Source organism: Anopheles merus, chromosome 3R, assembly GCF_017562075.2.
Source record: "Anopheles merus strain MAF chromosome 3R, AmerM5.1, whole genome shotgun sequence".
NCBI classification, from domain to species: Eukaryota; Metazoa; Arthropoda; class Insecta; order Diptera; family Culicidae; genus Anopheles; species Anopheles merus.
This window is the reverse complement of record NC_054084.1, coordinates 32,855,393-32,878,347: the sequence shown is the minus strand read 5'-3', so window position 1 is coordinate 32,878,347 and position 22,955 is coordinate 32,855,393. Positions and strand designations below refer to the sequence as shown.

Sequence of the window (22,955 nt, the reverse complement as noted above, 5' to 3'; positions counted from 1 at the left end):
TAATACTGCACCACCAACGGCAAACCCCATACTTACCCGATTTACCGTAACACACACAAACGAGAGAGCATTGTGTTCAACAAAATCAGCACGAGACATTTCTTTGCTCTCCTCTCGGGCTTTACTTTGGGGGGAGTGGGCATAACAAGAAGGAAACCAGCTTCTCATGAGCAATGAACTTGAACTTGACAATCGATCACCGACGTAGCTTCTTGGTGGCGTAACATGTTGTGGAAACGGCAGAGGAGATTAATGTACGGTCAAAAGCATTACACTTTCATGTGGCGGTTTTGTCCCTGTAATGATGTAAGAATTTTGTATAAATTAATGACACATCTTTACTAAGGACGGTAGGCGCGGTAAAAGAATGATCATTGCATAGGGACTAATTACCTTAAAACGCTTACGAAAGTCAGTGATGAGTTAATGGAAATGTTTGCCCTGTCTAATTGACTGCTTCGCACCTCGGACGTAGTCTTGCATGTGTAGATAACGAGCTTTGCGGATGAATCAAGCGTTAACCCCATTGCCTGTATCCACACGTGAGGACCAAAACAGCCAAAGTCATACAAAATCATGAAAAAGTCTGCTCCTTTGCGTTCCGGCGTCCACCCGACATTTACCGAGCCGAACCGAATAGTTGTGTTCGTTTAACATGTGTGCGTATCTGGTAGCAACAGTTGTACTGCTTACCTGCCGTAGACGACATGTATAGCCTGTGTCTCGTTTGCCTTTCCTTTCGGTTACGTTCGTGGTATAAGCCTATCCCTGTTACGTTAATGGTGATGATATAATCGAATGCTATCGGCTCAACATTCGGGCATTCGGGCAGGCCCGTGGGCGTCATGTGTACGCGGACAATGCCTGTTTGGAACACACTTCTTCCGATGCTGTTTTCGAGTGCAGATTTTCTTTCTAAAATGCCACAAAAAAGGTACCACATTCCACAAGCGTTCTAATGTATCTCAATCACTTGAAATAGAATAGAAGTAGGTGTATTTTAAATCATCTTGTTTGTTTGTTTTGTTTGTTTTTTGCTTGTTACTCACAATTATCTCCGAGTTTGCTTGTCGCACATGCAAAAATAGCGGGAAAAATCTGGTTTTGTTTCAAACACTTTATAATGATTTTTTGTTTGCTTTCGTTCGTTAAAGATGCATCTTATATGTTTTACACTTTTTTTGTTTGTTTGTTTGTTTTATTAGCTTAGGGTGTTGTGCTCGCCCGCACTCTGTCACGGAGCGTGTCTCGGTACTAGCTTTTCTTTCTCGCTTTTTTAACCTTTCTTTTCCTTTCGTTCTTTCTTTTTTCGGTTTCTGTTGTTTTCTATACGCTTGTGTGTGCTTTGCAGGAGTTTCATCTTTTTAAAATTATTAAATGTGTTTTTCTATGTGCAAAAACCTAAGAAGGTGTTGTTAACAGGCGCTTGTGGTACCGCTGTACGATTGATCTTTACGACGGTCGTACCGCTGTACGATTGTTAGCGTCCCGTGGCGTGGAACCGATTCTTTACACTTTTTGTACCATAATTTACTGATCTTTTGCTTCGATTCTTCCACCGCCACTGCTGTGTGTATGGCATCTATGTTATCTGTGTATTTTCATTGTTTGTTTAATTGTATCATTGTTAGAAAGCACAACAGATTCCTCTCTCTTTGCTTGCGCGATCTGTGTGCTGCTTAGTACATAAATCTAGTTTTTTTTTCCTTTTTTTCTGTTTCATGCACAATTTTGCTCCATTTTTTTGTCGTACCGAGAATGCACCCTTCGACCAATTCGGCGGACCGGAGTATTTTCGAAAAAGCTCTTTTCCACAAATAAAATCCTTTTCGTAAACACAACACAAAACGTGTGCTGGTAGGGAGGGTGGGGCAAGATAAAACCGCATTTCCTTTGGACTTTCCGGCGCACTAAGAGCACTAGGTTTGGTTGAACAACGATGACAAAATGATCAAAAAAATGTTTTCTGAAACCCGCATAGTTGGAGGGGTTTCGTCCTTAACTTTTTTTTTTTGGTCCTGCTTTGCCAAACGTCTTACCAAAACCTACTCTAAAGCTACCCCTCACCTGTTGGTGTGCGCCAACTGCTCTACAATATCGGGGTTTCAGTGCAATTAATAATGCCAATTACCGTTGTGTATCGGTGTGTGTGTGTGTCACAATTTCGTACTCTTAGAATTTAAATTTATGGATTTTAAATCCTAAAACCACAAAACAAACGCGGTATTTAGGTATTGCACTGGTTCGTGTCCTGGTTTGTTCTCGCTCAAAGCCAAAACAACTCAAAAATAAGGGGAGAAGAAGAGGGGAGCATGAACCTATTTGTGCAAAACTGTGTGTCTGAGCGAACACTAGCCTTCTTGACCTCTGAACTCTGTCTTCAATTGGCAGTATGATACATTCCTGGCAAGCAAAACCAAATTTTGATGCCGGTGTGTTCATCAAGTGTGTAAAATTATCATTCTCCTAGCTCCTCTTGCTCGCTCTCTCTCTCTTTCTCTCTCTCGTGTCCTAGATTTGGAGGGATTCCCGGGAAGGCTAGGCCCTCCCGGCATCCACAACAGCACCGTTTGGATTCCATTAACGTCCTAAACTGCCTTCCTGCTTTTGTGTAAATGCTCACTCATCATTTAGTGGAAAGGAACGTAAAAACCGTTTTCGCGATAGGAAAGTTATGCGGGGATGAGAACGCGCCGATCAGGAAAGTTTCGCCTATAGCTGCCTGCCTAGTAGCCTGGAAGAAACCTATACACGCTGGAACTACTAGCTCCTCTTCTGCACTAGCAATACGACAACAACACCTGTTGCTTCGATAGCGATATCTACAGTCCAAATTAAATGCGGTTTACAGGCGCATCATCTTTGTGCTTCATGTGTAGCAACATTTTGCTGCAACGACGGTGGTGCCCTTCCTTTAATCTAATATTCGAAAGCCCTGTGTCGAAATGTCGATAACCATGCGGCACACACGAGCGAGCACACTCTCACGACCATTCCCCAGGCTTTTTATTTGCTCTAGTGGAAAGGCCCTGTGGCACAGTGGCTCCTGTGGTGGCACCAATCTTCCCCTCCCACCGCACAGCAAGTTTTGCAGCAGGCAGTACACCTCGCAAACCCGCGTAATGTGGATGCGTGCGCACTTTGATCTCGTTTTTTTTTGTTGGTCCTACTGTGGCCTACCGAATGGTCTAGCTCCGCTCGAGTAGTGCGGGGACGACGCCGAACGTGGGGAAACATACTCCCATAAATTTAACGCTTTTTTGTTGTTGTTTCAATCCTTACAATTCTAGCACTTCAAACATTGCGCGCGCGCTCGCTTGGCTCTTACATAGTAAATTGTCTTCGTCTTTTCATAAACGCGATTACTTTTTGCGCTCCATTGCTATTGTTGGCAATTGCATTCCCATCATTTTTGTGTTGAAATGCTCTGTGTTTCTGTTATGTCTTGTAGTTGTTTTTTTTTTGTTCTGTTTATACGATAGGATGTCTACGTCACTATCTTCGTCATTTTGCTTTATGCCATGGTATTAAGTGTCCAAAACGGGATAGCCGAAGATAACACAATGGAAGGAGATAGAGAGATGTAACCGTTACAAACACCGAAGTACACACACCTGTATGCGACAGCTAAAGACGGGCTTCAGCAGAAAAGGCCACGGCCACCCGCTACGACACACGGCTTAGAGTGTGTGTTTGTGTGCATCATTAAGTGACAAAAAAAAAGTTGGTTGCAAAAAATAAACGAGCTATTACGTCCACACTGAAGACACTTAAATATCTAGTTTCGCTTTCTTGCAAGCGCTCGCTTCCGCCCCGGCGCTGGCGCAAGAAGCCGCCGCCCCGGCACCGATCGCCGCACCGTCAGCACTACCGCCCGCCGGACGGTACGTGGCACGCTCCCCCTCGCCAGCGACCGGCGCCGGCGGCTCGACCGCAGCATCGGCCGCCGGCCGGCATCATTCAATCACCAGCTCCTTCGGCTCCTCCCACGGGAAGCCCGGGCGGCCAAAGTGGCCGTACGTGCTGGTGCGCTGGTAGAACGGCGTGCGCAGGTTCAGATCCTTCACGATCTTGCCCGGGCGCAGGTCGAAGTTGTCCGAGACGATCTTCAGCAGCTCCTGCTGGTTGTACTTCGACGTGCCGTAGTGGAATACTGTGATGGACAGCGGCTCGGCCAGCCCGATGGCGTACGCCACCTGCACCAGGCACCGGCGGCAGATGCCCGCCTTCACGAGCGATTTGGCGACCCAGCGGGCGGCGTACGCCGCCGACCGGTCCACCTTCGTAAAGTCCTTGCCCGAGAACGCACCGCCACCGTGCGCACCCCAGCCGCCGTACGTGTCGACGATGATTTTGCGCCCGGTCAGGCCGGCGTCGCCCTGCGGCCCACCGATGATGAACAGCCCGCACGGGTTGATGTGCACGATCGTGTTCGCGTCGAAGTACTTGGCCGGGATCACGTCCTTGATCACCTTGTCCATGATTTCCTTGCGCAGCTCCTCGAGCGTAATCTTGTCCGAGTGCTGCAGCGACACGACGACCGTGTGGACGCGCTGCGGGATGCACGCGCCCGACTCAAACACGTACTCGGCCGTGACCTGGGTCTTCGAGTCCGGGCGGGCCCACCAGAAGTCGCCGCTGCGGCGCAGCTCCGCAATCTTCTCGTTCAGTCGGTGGGCGAGCACGACCGTCAGCGGCATGCACTCCTCCGTCTCATCGGTGGCGTAACCGAACATCAAACCCTGGGAAAATACATTCAAAGAGGGAGTGAGAGTTTTGGGGAAGAAAAGAGAGATTGTAATTAGTAATTAGTTACAAAGAAACATGAACACGGTCCAAGCAAAGCTCAAAAGCAAAGCGTTTCAGCTGGCTGAACTATTTGACAAGCGTTTCCGTCGAATTTTATGCGTCTCGTCTCGTAGCCCAATTTTGGTTCGAATAGAACGAAATAAGGGTTGGCGCAGCACACGCACGGGGAAATGCGCTTCTAATCTAAAAATAGTGCTCCGAGTTCAACGACATTGACGTCATGGCGCGCGCGCGGGTTGGAATTCGCATTCATTTTTTTGCCCCGGCCCTGTTTTCGAGCCGAAAACAATGTACGCAACGGGGGCTTTGCCTTCGCGCTACAAAGTATACCCGCTCGCAAGGTTCACACGCACGCAAGAATCTACTTCAAAGGCATGTCAATAGTTCAGCCAGCCAGTGCGCAAAACGGGCAGAGGCTTATCTCGCCCGTGTTTTTAAAGTGGGCCCATCCCCTATTTTATTTTGTTCTTCCTACCGCTACTGATAGAATATTACATCAACTGAATCGAATCGAATGCGAAAGAGAGAGCCAAGCGGAGGGTCATCATGAATGGCACTTGTTTTGACAACTCGCGCAAGCATGGCCAGCATGGGGCAAAGAAATGGTTGACTGAAAGGGCGCCTTCAGCTGACCTTCTTGGATGGTGTGTGTGTGGCTGAGGTTCGAAGCCCTGGAGGCTGGGGCACACGATTTTGGGCTGTAAAAACACAGCTTTGATAGCAGCTGGACACACATACCCAGGCGAGCGCGCGCGCGTGTGGCTTCTGTCCGAACAGATACATGCGCTGTTTCGTGCGAAGACCGAGCCACGTCTGCGCTGCCAACCGAACCCGCTGCTCTGCTTCTCTAATTCGATTCGATTAGATTGAAGTACGCATACACAGCTAAGCAAACATGCGATTACACGGAATATTAATTCTAAGTAAAAATAGAAAACATAACAGTTAGTAGGTGCAACAGAAAAATAGAAAAGAAACTACAAGCAAGAATGAAGATGATAATGTTCGATTAGTAGAAGAAACTTAACCACCCTACACAAAATAATTAAATGAAATAATGAAAGAGAGAGTAAAAAAACATTCTTTTATAAGTTTTCTAACAAAATTTGGCAATAAATTAAAGTCAATTATTTTTGTGATAACTTTCCTAAAATCATTCTACCACCAATTTCGATCGATTTTCTCTCTCCACGGTAAAAGGTTCGAATACGAACGAATGATTTACCCGATTCCCGTGTCCAAGAGATAGTGTGAAACGTGCATTATTATATCCCCCCACAAAACGCAACATGTACTACCACAAACCAAACAGGAAAAAAGGGTTCTAACAAAGTTAATTAGGAGTGCGATTGATACTAAAAGGTTCAGCAAAAAGAAGAAGAAGAAGTAAGAGCAAACTGTACACACATCGAAACTGAAAGCCCGCGAGGGGGGAACGGATGGGGTAAAGCAAAACACTTTCCCTTTCTTCCCTCCCCCCCGGGGGGTTTAAATGTGCTAACCTGGTCACCTGCGCCGACCTCTTCCTCGGGCCTGTTCACATGCACCCCGGCGGCAATGTTGGGCGATTGCTGGTCCAGTGCGAGCAGCACGTTGCATGTCTTATAGTCGAACCCTGGGCAGCAGCAGCGCCACGATGAAATGGATGGAAACGGTTCATTGCATTACCCCGACCGGACCGATTGATGGTGAATGGTGAATTCCCCCGAACGTGTGACCCGATTCCCCCCCGAAAAAACCCCCGATCATCATGCGTAGATGGGAATTTAAATTAACCGATAGAAAATGCGCGCGCGTTTCAAATTTGGAGCGAGAGGAGTTCGATTCGACCAAACATGCAAAGAAAGATAAAATTGTGGAAACATTATTAACTTCCATTAATTTCATCAACACAATCGACAGATGTACTTGTGTGTGTGTGTAGATGCACCTGAAAAGAGACAGATGAGCATGGGTAGAAATGGAAATGGACTGGAAGGACAAAGGTTGTTCGGCCCTTGAAAGGACTCCTAGACGTAACATACACAACACCAGACATGATGATAGGGTGGAATACTTCTGCCCCAAAATGTAGACATCCCTTTTTTCTTCTTCTTCTTCTTACAGCGACGGGTAACCCGCACGACCCCGCCATTATCAGCGGATCGAAGCTCGGACGGTCATTGACGTCAAATTCCTTCCGAATCGATCACGACACATCGTGGTGGAATCGTACGACACAAAGTAGCATCGCGACCACGTGCACATCATCATCATCACCATCGTCGTCATCGTGGCCAAGCAACACAGCAGCATACGCAGACGAAATTCTTCGACACATTCGGTTGGTTGGTCGACTGCTGATGTTATCAGCGACGGGCCCGCTTTACAGATTCAGCTGATTAATCGAGCAGGGGGCTTCTCCACGCCACTCAGCCGCAAGGACTCACAGACAAACAGAATCGGACGTACATGGACAGTGTTAGTGTAACCTGTGAACTTTCGGCGTGATTTGCAGTTCGTGGCGCTTCCTTCCGAGCCTATCGCATGTTATTCGACAGGAAGATGATGATGATGATCATGATCAAGGAAACAAACAAAAAACTAGCTTCTAGAATATTTGGATTACGTGTCCATCTCGCTCTCTATCTCTCGGTGGCAGCTCTTTCTAGACTGAATCATGCAGTGTTAATGTAGGTTTAAGGTTTCCTCGTTTTAGAAAAGTTACACAAAACATTACGCTTCATTTTGCCAATATAGGAGCTCTGTTTGAAACTGTTACATTTGGGGATGATTAAATGAAGGGCGCGTTGTTATATGAGTTTGCCTCACAGAATGGCATGCTTGGCTGGGGCAGCAAAGGACACGCGTCTGCGTCGCACACGTGTGCTAGCGCCCGTAGTCTAGTGAAACACAACATAGCACATTAACAACACAGTTACACAGCAAGGCGTACACGAACACGAGGTCAAAATGGGGTCCGTGCCCTTAACTAGGCTGAATCACATTGGATCGCATTGCGAAAACAGTCCGCGTACCTGATCGCCCGCACCGACGCTGTCATCGTCGCGATCGATGTGTACTCCTTGGGCAATGTTCTCCGACTGCTGCTCGATCGCTACCAGCAGATTCAGCGTACGGTGATCGAATCCTATGACAACGGTTGAGCGACAACATGGTAGATTATAAACGGGAAGGATAATTTACAAGCGGAAACGGATGCGGCTCGGGCAACACACTACCGGGCCGCGCTTTAACGACAGACTCTTGGTTGGTTGGTTGATGCAATTAGGCAACAACAAAAATTGCATTATGTGAAGTAAGAAGGGAAGTTGGAGGTTGGGTAACAGGAGTTAAGTGTTTCGGGTAAGGAAATGTGTGTATACGGTCGTCGGTTTTGGCCCGCTTTCAATTACCTTTGGAGGAATCATCGTAGCCAATGTGCTTTACCGTTTCGCGCACAACGCGCTGGTAATCGATGACTGCCTTGGAGGTGATCTCTCCGCACAGGAGAATCATGCCGGTTTTGGAGATCGTTTCTGCGAGTAGAAGAAAAGACACATTTATCCATTGCTCTCCTGCTGCTTCTTGGGTAGAAGGCCTTTCGCAGCAAGTAGCGCTTACCACAAGCCACCTTTGCGTTCGGGTCCTGCTGCAGGTGAGCGTCCAGGATGGCGTCACTAATCTGGTCGCACATCTTGTCTAAAAGTGAAGAAGAAAAAATATTTAAATAAAAAAAAAAACATAAATATAAAGCATAAAGTGAAAATATCCATGTTAAACTGGCAACATGGCGGTGTGGACATTCCGTTGCCGTGTTTGTCGAAAAAATTATAAAGCATATTTTTTCCCCCCTGTTCTGTAATTACGGGACCATTGCAGCTTTACTTTAATGATACCCTGCATACCCTCCTGTTGCCCTCCATCACTCTCCCTCCCAAGCCAATCATCACCTTTTGGCCAGGGGTCGCAGATAGTCGCAGATAGTCGCAGGCAAATAATATGCGAACCGAAAATGGAAAAGCCAAAACATAAAACCATCATTAAAGAAGAATACCAAAACACACACACCCTGCCCCCGGGAGACAGAAATCACCCCTCACACCCCCGGGGAAAGAAGAAAGCAAAGGGGCAAAAAAACATAAACAAACACACCGTTACATTCGAGCGCGCGCGCCCGCTCTCGCACACACATGCATTCGCGCTCGTTCCTATACGATACATGTAATGCAGCCGCGCACGTGTGTGTGCGTGCATTGTGTGCCTTTCATGTAAAGCATGCCCGTGTGTGTGTGTGTGCGTGTTGGTAATGGTGACAGAAGAAAAGAAACACCCCTCCATCGAGAGAACCATGCTTGTCGTCCACGCGGTGCCGTCGCCGCCAAATGATAATTCATCAACCATCATTGCCGGCCCCCCAAAAAACCTTGGAGCGGAGCGTGTGGGTCACAATGGATGGAGGGGAGCGGTTGGTATCCGCATACAAATGTAGGTGTATGGGTGTGTGTTGTGTGCCGCCTTTCAGGTAGTGCGTAATAAAAGCAGGCGATTCTCCACGTGTTTTTACCATGCGACTGGGACGGCAAAGTCCGGAAGGCGCTTCCACTGTCGGCGCTAAATGTCGACGCAAAAGTGTTAAAAATGGTGTAATTTGAAGCACTGGGGAGGGGAAATCCCAACCAAAGAATCTGATATGGTCGCGGTTAGCAGCTCGTATGCGTTGTTGGCGACCGGGAGATGATGATGATGGCGATGGTGGAACAAAAAAAAATCAATAACGCGAACGCAAATTCGCCTTTAAAAAGGGAGGCACCATAGCAACAGCCCTAAAGCCTAGAATATTATACGCTTCTTGCTATTCATTCTTACGAGCTGATAAGGATTTCATCTCTTCATACGGAAAGGCCCTTTTACTGTACCCCGAAACAAAAAGAAGTCTATACAAAGGTTCTACACACATTCCTCCATTTCTTGGCAGAATCGACCATTTCCTACCAACACGCCCTTATGTCGCGCGTCTGTCTGTCAAATTGCATAACAAGAAAAACAACAAACAGGCAGCATCTTATATCACGCCAGAGTGCTGTTAGAATCAGATTTGATTCCTGTGTGAAACTTCATCCCTCGAATTTCGCCCTTATCGCAGCATGCTATGGCATAGGATAGAGGATCGTTCCTGTGACTATTTCCTCTCTATGGCTAGCTCGCTAGACGAGTATAGGAGTTTCTAATTGAGGCCACCCTCGGAGGCGAGACACGGATGTGTCGAATTAAAGATGGGTTTTCCTCTCGTGAGGGACCACAACTGCACACGACCGATCGAAATATCATCCTCTCTCGCACACGCAATCCTAACCTAAAAATAAGATCGTCGCAGCGCGCACACACTCCCCGCCCATGCACAACGGCGGCGCGGCATGGCATGGCTGCCGGGCGGGTGGGGTAGGTTGGCAAGCCCTCCCAGAGACAGGGAAACACACAATTGATATTTAACGCACCACCACCACCTCCATCCACCCTTGTTTCTTCCTCCTGCAAGCGTTCCGAGTTGCATATTCATTGCGTGAGGGAATAACGCACAGAAAAACACACTTTTTTGCGGCTGAAAATACTGCTGCAATTAAACACACACAAACACACACGCGCGTTTTTCTTTAGTGCTTACCCGGATGGCCCTCGCCGACCGACTCGGATGTGAAGAGGAAGGAGCAGCCGTCCTCCATCTCGTACCCGCTGTGGCCGTTGGAGTTGCTGGCAGCGAATCCGTTTGTTTGCGGCATTTTAACTTCTTTTTGTTAGGCTTTTAACACACACACACACAGACACACACGCCCTTTTGCACTTTTTGCAGATCGGGAGCACACCGCCGCACAACAAACTTCACACTTTTGTTAACCAAAATGGTTTTTCACACCACTGCTGCTACTCCTTTTTGGCCTTTTTTTCACTCACGCACACAGACACGGGCAAGGAGAAGGGAGCTACTGCTGCTTCTCTGTCTCTCTCTGGCTGACCTTTTCGCGGGATGCTGCTACTGCTGGTTGTGAAGATGGTGCGGTTTGCGAAGTATTCCGTACAGTTTGCGGCAACACCGGGAAGGACGTGTGTATGAAATGAGCAGAAAAAAGCAAAAATATTGTATCAAAAAAGGGCTCGATTGAAGGGGGAGACTATTTTTAGTTCAACGTTTCGAAAGGGATGCAACCTTTTACTGTCTCGACACTTTTGCAAAGGATGATGCAAAAAATAAAACCCGCAGCCCGCGTGAAACCCGTCCTAGCGCCGCGAATGTTTGTGGAAAAGAGAACGACAGGGGGCAGTTCTGGCCGAAGCGAACCGTTTTGGGGTGATTTTTTTCCTCTGTTTTTTTTTTCTTTTCTCTCAGCTGTCAAACGTCCAAATGTGCGCAGCCGGGATAAAGGGGGGTAGGATAGTTAGAAATGTCATTAGAAAAAACCAGGAGCCTGCTTTGTTTGTCGCGCGTGTGCCGATCGAACAGCAATTTAAATAATAAACGTTTAAAATTTAAATTCACAACATAAATGCTCTGCAAAAGCAATGTTTACCACCGTTTAATGATTTTTTTTGATGATTTGGTTGCATAAGATGAACCATTTAGAGAAAATATTCTAATTCACTGTTTAAAAAAAAATCCAAACCAACCAAAAATAGTATGATGCGAGAGCTGGAAGCTAATTTTTCTACGTACGTAAACTCCTTTTCACTTCACCACGGCTACCGGATGCTTCGTGCACGACGATCTTGCCACAACTAACCGTTCGCTGACCGAGACTGGCATATTTTATAAAGCTTGTGTTGTGAATTTTTCGCTCTGTCCGAAACTGTCTGGCCATGTCAGGGGCCAGGCTCCGGCCTGCGTTCGTGTTGATAAGGTTTTTCCGTCCTGCTGCGATCGCAAAAGATTCAAAATAACCATACCCTCCCCCCTCTACGTAGTTTGTAGCGGTGCAACAGCAGCTCGGGCAAAATAGCTTCCTCCCGCTCCCGTTCGCGGATCGACCGACAACATAGATTTGTTGTTGTTTTTTTTGCTGCCCATTTGAAATCACTTCGCCAAACACGGTTGACCCTTGGCGAGCGCCAGTCGGTCGTTGAGAGGGATGGCTCCCCTCTGCTACTGCAATACCTTGCCCAGCGAGTCGTTCGATGCCGATGATAAGCCGTACGCTTTGTGTCGCTGTTTCGTTCCTTCAGCTTGCGCACGAATGCGGAACAACCCGTGTCCGCCCGCAGATCTCGAGCAAACACGCGACCACGAGCGTGCCCATTCGTATGGTAATGTCAGTTTACCAATCGCACCCGCGTTTGCGTGCTCCAGGGCAGGCTGGGAACTGGCTGCAGGCGCTTGCCGATGGGTTATATTCTAAGTATAGAATGCAATCCTTCTTCCGGGGCGCGTGTGTGGGTGTGAGGTAAAGTAAAGCCTCTCAAGCCGGAGGAGCCTACTGCTCACGCATGGTCAACGGATGATCAAGGCCAAAGATTACGGTCGAAAACGCTGCTTTGAAGCTATTTTTGTATGTCGGTTCCTAAAAATTGAATTTCGGTTCTAAATCCGACCGACGGACAGACTTCGCAGGTACCTAAAATTAAACACATGAAAACATATGTTAGTTGTGAATTTTAAGCTGAACTTGCTCGTGACGGGAACATACAATCGGTTCTTCAACCCTTGCAGCTTCATCCAATTTCTTCTACACGTTGCTCCACCATTGCTAACAGAAGCATCTTTTCCACTGTTAATTCCTTTTCCATACCAGGGATGCTTTCAACCTAAAACAAAGCAATATTTATTTCAAATTTCAAGAAATTTGAACCATCAAACATCACAACAAAAGATAAATGTTTCGCAGCGCTCCAGTTCGACCAAGTCGGGCCAGCACAGGGTGCCTCGTACAATGTTTATCTTTTTCTCGCTTTGACGTTTTCGGATGTGTGTTTGCTCCCCCCCCCCCTCCCACCCAACACCACACCAAATTGTCATACAAACCCCTTCTCCTTGTTTTCTGTCTGTGAGACTGCGGTGGAAAAACATTCCAAACGCAATCAGCCAATCTAGTCACCTTCGGAGAACCCAGCGACAACGACGACGAAACAGACGGCTGCAATGGCCCATCTAGCTCGCGAACATTCGACGGGCGTGAAAACGTAAAACCAGTCCCTTTTTTTTGCGATAACAACTTTTTTCCAAGTGGAGTGCGCACAACAACAACATCAACTAAACTTCCCACTGCAGCGGAACGATTGCGTATATAGTTTGCTCCGATGACTCAATCGCTCAAGGACACGATGAAGTCGGCCGGAATCTACTTTCTAGTGATTTGTGCGTTCCTGTTCACCTCGTTCTACAATGTCGCGTCGGACGCGGCCAATCAGCGGCCGACGGTGCCCGGTTCGCCCGGAGCCACCGGTACGACAGCGGCATCATCATCCGTCGTTCTGGAAGCGATCCACCACAGCAATGCATCCGTCTCTGCGTCCACCGTTGCCACTGTACCGTCTGCCTCCCCGGCTCCTGCTCCGGCCACCGCTAACGGTACGGCGGCGACGGCAACCGCACCACCGACCAGCGGCAACACCAGCACATCATCTGCCACGATGTCGCCGGAGAAGAGCGCGGTGGAGCAGGAGCACTACAGCTCGATGTCGATCTTTTTCGTGCTGTGCGTGATAGCGCTCGGCATCCTGCTGATCCACATGATGCTGCAGACCGGCTTCCAGTACCTGCCGGAAAGCATCGTGGTCGTGTTTTTGGGCGCCCTGATCGGGCTCATCCTGAACGTATCGTCCGTCAAGCACATCGCCAACTGGGAGCGGGAGGAAGTGTTCTCGCCGACCGCGTTCTTCCTCGTGTTGCTGCCCCCGATCATCTTCGAGTCCGGGTACAACCTGCACAAGGGCAACTTTTTCCAGAACATTGGCTCCATACTGGTGTTTGCCATCATTGGGACGACAATTTCCGCGCTCGTGATCGGATCGGGCGTGTATCTGCTCGGGCTGGCGGAGGTGGCGTACCGGCTGAACTTTGTCGAATCGTTCGCATTTGGATCGCTCATATCGGCCGTCGATCCGGTCGCAACGGTGGCCATCTTTCACGCGCTCGACGTCGACCCGGTGCTGAACATGCTGGTGTTTGGCGAGTCCATCCTGAACGATGCCATTTCGATCGTGCTGACGACGACGGTCATGCCGATGGTGTCCGATTCCGGCAGCAGCACGGGCGAGTCAATCTTCTCCGCACTGAACACGTTCTGCATGATGTTCTTCGCGTCAGCCGGCATTGGCGTGGTGTTTGCGCTGATGAGCGCACTGCTGCTCAAGCACGTCGATCTGCGCAAGCATCCGTCGCTCGAGTTCGGCCTGATGCTGGTGTTTACGTACGCGCCGTACGTGCTGGCCGAGGGCATCCATCTGTCCGGCATAATGGCGATCCTGTTCTGCGGTATCGTAATGTCCCACTACACCCACTTCAACCTGTCGACGGTGACGCAAATCACCATGCAGCAAACGATGCGTACGCTCGCGTTCATTGCGGAAACGTGCGTGTTCGCGTACCTCGGGCTGGCCATCTTTTCGTTCAAGCACCGGTGCGAGCTGTCGTTCGTGATCTGGGCGATCGTGCTGTGCCTGATCGGGCGCGCCTGCAACATCTTCCCGCTGGCCTGGCTGGTGAACCGGTTCCGCGAGCACAAGATCACCAACCGGATGGCGTTCATCATGTGGTTCTCGGGGCTGCGCGGTGCCATCTCGTACGCGCTGTCGCTGCACATGCAGTTCAGCACGGAGGAGTCGCGGCACGTGGTCATCACCACGACGTTGATCATTGTGCTCTTTACGACGCTGTTCTTTGGCGGATCGACGATGCCGCTCATGAAGTACCTGCAGGGCGGAAAGAACGTAAAGCGCGCGGCACGGGCAGGGCGCGCGGGCCGCAAGCGCAAGGAAAAGGCGCTGTCGCTGAGTAAGACGCGCGAGTGGGGCCAGGCGATCGATTCCGAGCATCTGTCCGAGCTGACGGAGGAGGAGGAGGTCAGCTTTACCCAGTCCCGCATCGGTGGCTTTACCCGGTGGGATCGAAAGTTCTTTACGCCGTTCTTTACGCGTCGCTTTACGCATCAGGTGAGTTAAACCCCAAAAAAAGCTTATTATTAAGATGCATATAAACAAACAGCTTTTTTTGTTTATTTCTTTTATTCGTAGGAGCTTCACGATTGCAAGAGCCAGATGGCTGATCTGACCAACAAATGGTACCAGGCGATACGAATATCCCCCGACGATCCGGACGAGGAGGACGAGGATGATCCCGATGCGGATGCCATTTCGGAACGTTCCACGACCAACATCGTGTTCCCTGGGCCGAGCAGCCGCAGCACCAAATCCTGATCCAGTGAGCTGCCCGGGCACGTGATACGCTCCCTGCCGGTTCCAACATCACCGACCTCGTCGGTGCCGGAACCACCCATCGGCCGGGAGCAGCCCATAGCGGACTGCCTGCCCGGGCACGAGGGAGCCCTTTACGATACGTCGCCCCTGCGAACGGTCGATTTCCTGTAAGAGGCCCATCATTATTCTCCAGTGCGGATGTGTGTGTGTGTGTGTGCTGTGCTGTGCAAAGTTATACGGATATATACAAAATACGTAACAAATGAAATGTGCCGAAGCCAGGAAGGCAAGTCACCGTGAATCGCACGGGTAGTGCAGGTGCTGGCAATGTATGTGGTGTATGGTGCATGTTTTATTGCAGAAAGGAAAGGTGTTAGTTATCGGGCAACCGTTTTGTTTTTTTTATCGTGTAAACAAATTACGTGCAATTACGTGTAAAAATTAATTATCGGGTGATAATTCGCTAGTCAAACGGAAACGAAAAACAGGGTGCAAATGGGGGAAAAGGGACGTTTAACGAACAAAGGGTACGATTTTCACTACTTTCCCGCTTTCCCGGGGTACCCCGAGATATGGGGTCTCTCTGTCGGTAGCAACATTCACCTAGATTTTGTAATAGACAAATTAAAATAACGATTTAAATATCTACACACACCCTCCACAGCAGTAAACGAATCTTTAAAACGTCGATACATTGAATCTAGTATTTGAAGGTAGTTAGGGCAATAATCAAGAATTATTATACCACATTATTACCAAGTATGATCGAGTGTAGCTCATTTATAGGGAATATTGCAGTGAAAGTTAACCAATCGCACAAGTATTGTATCAGCTTTTTGTTTTGGGCAGGACGGTGTGGGAGATATATTTACGCTTAAACTCAACCCCCCATCTCATCGCCTCACGATCGAACACGTGTCATGTGCGTGTGTGAGCATGCTATAATCTATCGCCGGAATCTATCGCCGCCAACCGTTCCACAGAACTGTTCCAAACCAGAGTGCACCACAGTTTAAGTTTGCCTCCCAGCTCTCCTCGAGCGCCCTCGCTCCGTTTCTCCAGTGCTTCATAAACAGTGTTATTTATCTAGGTTTTACTATTCCCTTCTCTCCTCTCACTCCTTCTCAATATGTGTAATATTGTTTGTGTCTCTAAGCTATCGTTACCAATAAACAAAACCGTTTCGCAACAGGTCGCTGCCGCTCTAAGATGTTTCATTTCAAAACCCCAAACCCGGTAACGCCACTGGAAGAGAGGTAAGCTTCGTAGGCCGTAATAATTGGTACCTTGACTGCCCGGTAGATAAGATAACGGAGGCCGCAAGGTGTAGCCAGGCTGCTGACATGGTGCAACCACGTCACGCCACCGGAGGGTGGTAATCTAATGTGCAGTTGCCCACCCCCCGGGCGGGCCGGTACTTGTTTGGGGTTACATTGGAAATGGGCGACCGACCGACGGGTTTGGGTGAGGGGGGGGGGGATTTGTCGGGGAAAAATAACAAATTTCTACACTTTTAAAAATAAACGTTGCTGCTGGGTATTTTTCTTCTGGGTCTCGATGCAGGAGGAGGAGGTTTATGCATCTGTTTGCACGTGATATAGCAAACTGCTTGCTTTCCCTTTCAAATCGCGAATTGGTGATAATGCGCGCAATCGTAAACAGTAATCGATTGGTGATGGTCATGATCATTGGAAGATGTTTGTGTGTGTGTATGGTGGGGAAATCATAATTGCAACATTGAAGAATGTTGCGCAAAACAATCCCCCAGATGTTTTTTTTTCGTGGGTTATGCCAGCCTTTCGAACGTAGCAGCTGTCCTCCAACGGCTGTACTCGCACGTGTTCGAGAGCACGTGTGGATATGGAATTTGAAAAGAGTAATATTAAATTTATATTTAGTGTGTGGAACGCATACAATGTAGTAAAAAGTTAAGCTTTTTATAAACAAGTTACTCATTAGATCACCAGTTATTTTTAAAAGTTGAAAGAAATAAAACGGTAAAAGCAGAAACCGCGCGCGCGTTCCTGACAACCGGTAACGGTGGGCACCTCAACTCGACCGCGTAACCGCACGCACATCAGCACACCCAGAGTGACCAGAACTACCGATTTATCTGTACAGGCGGTCCCCGAGATACACGGTTAATGGGGACCGAAAACGACCGCAAAATACCGCGTATCTCGAATTTCCGCGTATGTCGAATCTCGTGATTTCCAGCCAAAATATCACTAATTTTCGTGCAATTTTGCAAGTAGGGAGTGGTTTTCGCCACCAAATAAATTATTTGACATGTTTCACCCAATTGAACAATTTTAAACCTTTTTAAATAGTATTTTACATTCGTACAATACGGAAATTATTTGGTATTTCACAATGGATGTGTCAAATCAGTACAATTTGCTCAAAGAACTGTCAAATTTGGAAAACCGCGTATCTCCGAATCCGCGTATAAGAGGTACCGTGTATCTCGGGGACCGCCTGTATTCCTATCGATTTTTTTATACGGACGTCACACGAGGCGTAAACTCAAAAAGTTTACGCTTGATTTGTATGGGAGAGCGTAAACTTCCTGTCAAAAGATTTCAGGGTTGTATGGCTGAAATCCAGTTTACGCCAAAGTTTACGCTTCGTGTGACGTCCATATGATGTGCCAACCGATTCGCAGTTGAGCACCCTAAAACTACCGATGTTCCATTTATCCTACCTAAAAACAACGATTTTTCATAATTCTGACCGAGAAGTCATAAAACCATTTTTAAAATTTTCATAATTATTAAATCTACAGAAATGCCCCTTTCATGCGGCTGCTATTAACCAAATATGATCCATCTCCTTTCAATAAAAACAAATTCCGAAAAATACCAAAAAAATTGAAACTCCTACCGAAAACTACCGATAAAATTTTGATGCTCCTACCAAAAACCGTCAATAAATCTGGCCACACTGCACCGTAGCAAAATAGCTATTTTGACAGTGCAGCAAAACAACACAGCGATCAAAGATTGTAAATCTACAAATTACAAAGCAATCGACCGCAAAAAAACGCAGCTTTACCAAATTTACCACCCCCTTCTCCATTTTCACAGAAGCTGGACCGTTCCGACCGCATATCTACTTCGGCGTGCCAGTACCTCCCCTTTCCCGTAAGTGTTTCCCCGTTTGCATGCACGCCAACCCGAGCTGCTCCAGCCGCCCTGTCCGTGACTGCCGTTGCCGCTGTTATCGTCGCTGCTGCTGCTGCTGCTGCTGACACGGCATAAATGTAAGGATATACAAAGGCACACGCACCGTGCCGGGATCCGTGCGCTTTTGGCCGTGCTAGAGCGGGAAGCAACGGGTCGCTGCTGCAGGACGACGACGACGACGACCGGAACCGGAGGATTGCGTACACCCTCCTCCTCCCCCTCCTCCGCTGATCCCGGTGTTCGATTCGATTGGCGGCGATGGCGAGCAGCAACAATGCACTGTACCTCCGGCAGCAGATGGCGGCCCTGCTCGGCAGCACCTCGACGTCGATCAAGTTCATCTGCATCGCCACGCTGGTTGGCTACCTGATTTCCTTCTCCGAGCGCATATCGGTGATGCTGTGCGTGACGCCCGGCTACCTGATGCCGCCCACCTTCTGGGTGTGGACCATCTTTACCTACTTCTTCATCGAGCAGCACTTCTGGGAGGTGCTGGTCGATCTGGTGACGGTCGGGCTGTGCGGCAAGCTGATCGAACCGTCCTGGGGCCAGATGGAGATGCTGCACTACTTCGCCATCACCAACACGGGGGTGGCCATCCTGACCAGCCTCTACTATCTGCTCTATTCGATGGCAACGGCCGATGCGGAGATTCTGTTCAACGTGCGTATCTACGGGCTGGCCGGCATGAATGCAGGTAAGTGGATGAGGTGGACGAGCAGCAGTTGAGCAGTTGGTGCGCACACTGACCTTCGTACCCTTTTTCGACCGGTTGCAGCGATAAGTGTAGCCGTTACGCAGATAATGCCCGACCATCTGATAGCCCGAACACCGATCGGTAAATTCTCCAACCGGTACGTATGATGATTGCTGGCATGGTCGCATTGGCATTGCAATAACTTCAAATTGATTTGCGCAGAAACGTACCATTGACCGTTGTCATAGCATCGATTTTGCTATGGGCCGTCGGGCTACTGGATGGCACCTATCCGGCAATGTTCGCGTCGGGCCTGTACGTGTCCTGGGTGTATCTGCGGTTCTACCAGCGGCACTCGAACGGTACGCGCGGCGACAGTGCGGAAAACTTCCGCTTCGCCAGCTTCTTCCCGAACGTGCTGCAACCGTTCATTGCGATCTTCGCGAACCCTGTGTACCTGTGCTGTCTGCGGATAGGGTTGGTGAAGCGGCTAAGCCCACCGCAGTCAAACTCTGCCTCGCTGCACTCGGTCAGCGTGCAGCTGCCCGGCGTGGATCCACACGATATGGAACGGCGGCGGTAAGGCCACGCCTCTAGTAATGCTCATGCCATCAATATCGTTTACTAACACGCTTCTCTTCCTTAGACAAATTGCATTGAAAGCATTAAGCGAGCGGTTATCGAAAACGACCGACTCCAGCCGCCAGAATACCGTGCCGAAATCGTTCCCACAAACCACCGGCAAGCACCATCATCATCATCATCATCATCACGGGCAACACCATCACGGTGGGCATGGGCATAGCCACGGGCATCATCAGCAGCAGCAGCCACAGTTTGGTGGGCTGCCACCGTTTACCGGTTTCCCGATGACCGTGGACCGTCCAGCGATTGCATTACCTCCGCCACCCACGAGCAGTAGTAGCGGTGGCAAACAGCTACCAGCGGTACCGCTCCCAGTGGCATCCTCCCAGCTGGGCACCGCTAGTCTACCGTCCCCGGGCCCAGTGGAAGGACTGCCCAAATCCCCATCCGTATCCTCCAACCTGATCAACCTGGACGCGACGAACGTTGTCAGCAGTAGTGGTAGCAGTACCGGCGGTGGACCGACAACGTCCACGATGTAAGCTACCGCTGGAGCTGCACCACCTGCCCCACCCTTTACCAACCGACCCAAGTAAAGCCCAATACGCGGAGCCTTTGGCGCATAGCTTTAAGCGTTGTTCTGTTTCTTATTTGTTTAACTCTATACATAGATTGCCGGTGGAGCGAGTGTGTGTGCGTTTGCGTGGTTTACAGTACTTTTTGTTGTAACATTCTTTCTCCTTTCTGTATCAGTGAAACATCGAAAAGACGGTTAAGGTGGACAAAAGCTAGCAATAGAAGCTAGAAGGTAGACGCTTCACTACGGCTTTACTTGTGAACTCCGACCGTAGATGGAAATTATTTTTGAAATTCTGTTCCCCTCTCGTACCCCATTAACGTTAATGAGCGCGTAAATAGTGCATACATATTCATGCTATAGGGACATACTTTCTATGCTTTCGATTAATAATGCGGTTTAGTGAAGTGTGCGTGTGTGTTGCCAGTCAATAGGGACATGATGATCGTTGCGTATAGGATGATATTACGGCAACGTCCGGTGGACGAACTATAATCTTTCAATCCTCAGTATATTTGACACACGACAAAGAAATGAAAATAAAACAATAACGATTGAATTTAACTGCGTGTAGTTTCAAATGCTTTCGAAAAAAGTCGTTAATATTTCGTTATTTGTTCCTTTAAAAACATATTGAAAAAAAAAACAGGATGCGCGGCAAAACAGGAACTTACTGCACCACCCTGTTGTGATTGATGGGAAAGAGCGCCATGGGCGGGTTGGTTCATGCCGAACAGAGATTGACAAATGAATGACAGGCAAACACATTCCGACAGCTCATCAATATTTAAAAATTATGTAAATTTGAATCGATTTTTACCGATATGTACATTTATTTTATCTTTCAATTTACATTTCTGGTTTACATAATATGATTTTGCTCCAAACAGCATACAGATGCGTCGGAAAATGCATTCCCAAACTGTCACCCAAGCTCTCCGCAACCGTTGCCGGTGTCGCTCTTGAACCAACCCGTGTAAACGCTGTCCTTTTTTGCGGCAAGAAGCGCCATCAAAATACATTCACGCCAAGCGTCACTGCTTTGACCATTCGTCGCTGAAAGGAACGCTGCGTTGAAAGGAAAGCGCAAAAAACAACCCCGAAAAAGTATCATCCGGCCGCAACGTTCCACAAACTTGCCGAGAACGCAACTTGCAGCAGAATCTCTCCATCTAGGTCAAGGTTTGTATTGCGGCTTGTGCGAAAGCGGAATGCGCTCGGTGGGCGCCATTTTTGGCCCTGCGAGGCGCGTTCGCCGCATAGCATCACTCTCTCATCCCCGTGAGCGCGTCGTTTGATGGTGTGCTTTCCGCTTCCCTCTCTATCCACACAAAACAGCGAATAGCGAATAAAAAAGACACCATGGGCCGCACCAAGGAACCGAAAAACACGAACGGAAACAGTGGCAACGATAGTGATACCGAGGAAGAGTACGTGGTGGAGAAGATCGTGGACCGGCGGGAGCGCAAGGGCAAGGTAGAATATCTGCTCAAATGGAAGGGGTACGACTCGGGCAGCAATTCCTGGGAACCGCGCGAAAACCTCGACTGTCCCGAGCTGATCAAAGCGTTCGAGCAGTCGCGCACGGATGCGGCGAAAAAGGATGGTGCGGCCGCCGGCAAGAAGCGGACGACAACAAAGAAGAAGCGAACGGGCGGCGAATCGGAGAACGACAATGACGGCTCGGACGATGAGGGACGCGACGACAACGCGTCTACCAAGTCGAACAAATCCAAAAGCAACGATGACGGCGGCGATCCCAAGCAGGCGGATGGGGAAGCGGTCGAGGAGCTGAATGGCTTCGAGAAGGGCTATGTACCGGAGAAGATTCTCGGCGCCACCGAGGGAGACAACGAGCTGCTCTTCCTGATCCAGTGGAAGGACAAGGACAAGGCGCAGCTGGTGAAATCGAAGGAGGCGCGCAAGCACTGTCCCCAGCTCGTGATAGACTTCTACGAGGAGCGCCTCATCTGGCAGACGGTCGATCAGTCGCAGGTAGATTAAGTGCGAACGAGCGGCGCGGGAGAGGGAGCAGTAGACGACGGGCCCAGGGAACGGATGCGGGAGCGAATCCCGTGTGCGACGCTAGACGGTTTACTTTTAATGACCTTTGAGTTTAGAATTAGAATGATGATTTCGGTTATCTTTCCGCAAGTTTGTGTGCCCCCCTTTATTACTACTTTTCTCTATCTCTCTCTCTCTCTCTCTTTCACTAGTTGCATGTCGACTCCCCCCTTCACCCCTCTACCCCTCCTCATCTCCTTTACTCGACAATATCTGAATTTAACTAATGGAATATTTGAATAAATGTAACAAATAACTACGTTAACAATACATACCGAGCGCGCTCTTCTCTGGATTGTTCTCTGCAAGGACTGCGGAATTTCCCCTGGCTATTATATTATACATTAAACAATCTTTATTTTTGCCATCGTTAGGGTTTTTAGGCTTCGTTTCAGAAGCAATTACAGTGAACACAACAACACGCACACTTACAACGGGTTTTACATTTGCTCTCTAAACATTCACAATCTCAGCTAACACAATCTTCCCTTCGGCGGTAGCACACGCATGCTTTCCGCATTTTTTTTTTTTACGAATCGGAATCGCTTTTCCTGCAATACAACTTACGAACTGATGTGTGACAACTGCAACTCCCTTCTTTTACCTACCGATGAACACCAACCCTCCTTCACAAATTCACGCTCTCGCGCCAACG

The 22,955-nt window shown here is 48.7% G+C and overlaps 4 protein-coding genes across 10 annotated transcripts; 3 read left to right on the top strand and 1 right to left on the bottom strand.

Moving 5' to 3' along the window:
- Positions 1–953: 953 nt before the first annotated feature.
- LOC121597918 (S-adenosylmethionine synthase) lies at positions 954–11,599 on the bottom strand. 6 transcript variants are annotated; one of them, XM_041924242.1, is made up of 6 exons: positions 11,498–11,599; positions 10,454–10,822; positions 8,413–8,490; positions 8,205–8,327; positions 6,312–6,424; positions 954–4,742 (listed from the first exon to the last, which is right to left on the bottom strand). In XM_041924242.1, the coding sequence occupies exons 2-6, from the start codon at positions 10,566–10,568 to the stop codon at positions 3,957–3,959; spliced, it is 1,215 nt and encodes a 404-aa protein (XP_041780176.1). In that variant the 5' UTR covers positions 10,569–10,822; positions 11,498–11,599; the 3' UTR covers positions 954–3,956. The 6 variants fall into 6 exon arrangements, with proteins under 6 accessions (XP_041780176.1, XP_041780174.1, XP_041780177.1 ...); XM_041924240.1 differs by having other exon boundaries at positions 11,452–11,566; XM_041924243.1 differs by having other exon boundaries at positions 10,454–10,825; positions 11,452–11,533.
- A 1,212-nt stretch (positions 11,600–12,811) lies between these two features.
- Positions 12,812–16,383, top strand: LOC121597911 (sodium/hydrogen exchanger 8). The gene is made up of 2 exons (XM_041924220.1): positions 12,812–14,928; positions 15,010–16,383. Exons 1-2 carry the CDS (start codon positions 13,075–13,077, stop codon positions 15,190–15,192), a joined length of 2,037 nt encoding a protein of 678 aa, XP_041780154.1. The 5' UTR covers positions 12,812–13,074; the 3' UTR covers positions 15,193–16,383.
- Positions 16,384–18,134: 1,751 nt separating this feature from the next.
- LOC121597916 (transmembrane protein 115) lies at positions 18,135–20,800 on the top strand. 2 transcript variants are annotated; one of them, XM_041924234.1, is made up of 5 exons: positions 18,135–18,196; positions 18,279–19,074; positions 19,156–19,231; positions 19,297–19,653; positions 19,721–20,800. In XM_041924234.1, the coding sequence occupies exons 2-5, from the start codon at positions 18,636–18,638 to the stop codon at positions 20,199–20,201; spliced, it is 1,353 nt and encodes a 450-aa protein (XP_041780168.1). In that variant the 5' UTR covers positions 18,135–18,196; positions 18,279–18,635; the 3' UTR covers positions 20,202–20,800. The 2 variants fall into 2 exon arrangements, with proteins under 2 accessions (XP_041780168.1, XP_041780167.1); XM_041924233.1 differs by having other exon boundaries at positions 18,178–19,074.
- Positions 20,801–21,231: 431 nt separating this feature from the next.
- Positions 21,232–22,570, top strand: LOC121597927 (chromobox protein homolog 3-like). The gene is made up of 2 exons (XM_041924260.1): positions 21,232–21,418; positions 21,575–22,570. The coding sequence occupies exon 2, from the start codon at positions 21,599–21,601 to the stop codon at positions 22,238–22,240; it is 642 nt and encodes a 213-aa protein (XP_041780194.1). The 5' UTR covers positions 21,232–21,418; positions 21,575–21,598; the 3' UTR covers positions 22,241–22,570.
- Positions 22,571–22,955: the final 385 nt, after the last annotated feature.

Excerpts from the sequence above, each read along its gene's own strand:
- LOC121597918 (XM_041924242.1), bottom strand. The coding sequence starts at position 10,568 with ATGCCGCAAACAAACGGATTCGCTGCCAGCAACTCCAACGGCCACAGC. Across the intron at positions 6,425-8,204 it reads CTACGATGATTCCTCCAAAG|GGTTCGACTATAAGACATGC; the intron begins GTAATTGAAAGC and ends GCTGCTGCCCAG. Across the intron at positions 4,743-6,311 it reads AGGTCGGCGCAGGTGACCAG|GGTTTGATGTTCGGTTACGC; the intron begins GTTAGCACATTT and ends GTATTTTCCCAG.
- LOC121597911 (XM_041924220.1), top strand. The coding sequence starts at position 13,075 with ATGACTCAATCGCTCAAGGACACGATGAAGTCGGCCGGAATCTACTTT. Across the intron at positions 14,929-15,009 it reads CGCGTCGCTTTACGCATCAG|GAGCTTCACGATTGCAAGAG; the intron begins GTGAGTTAAACC and ends TTTTATTCGTAG.
- LOC121597916 (XM_041924234.1), top strand. The coding sequence starts at position 18,636 with ATGGCGAGCAGCAACAATGCACTGTACCTCCGGCAGCAGATGGCGGCC. Across the intron at positions 19,075-19,155 it reads GCTGGCCGGCATGAATGCAG|CGATAAGTGTAGCCGTTACG; the intron begins GTAAGTGGATGA and ends GACCGGTTGCAG. Across the intron at positions 19,654-19,720 it reads CACGATATGGAACGGCGGCG|ACAAATTGCATTGAAAGCAT; the intron begins GTAAGGCCACGC and ends TCTCTTCCTTAG.
- LOC121597927 (XM_041924260.1), top strand. The coding sequence starts at position 21,599 with ATGGGCCGCACCAAGGAACCGAAAAACACGAACGGAAACAGTGGCAAC.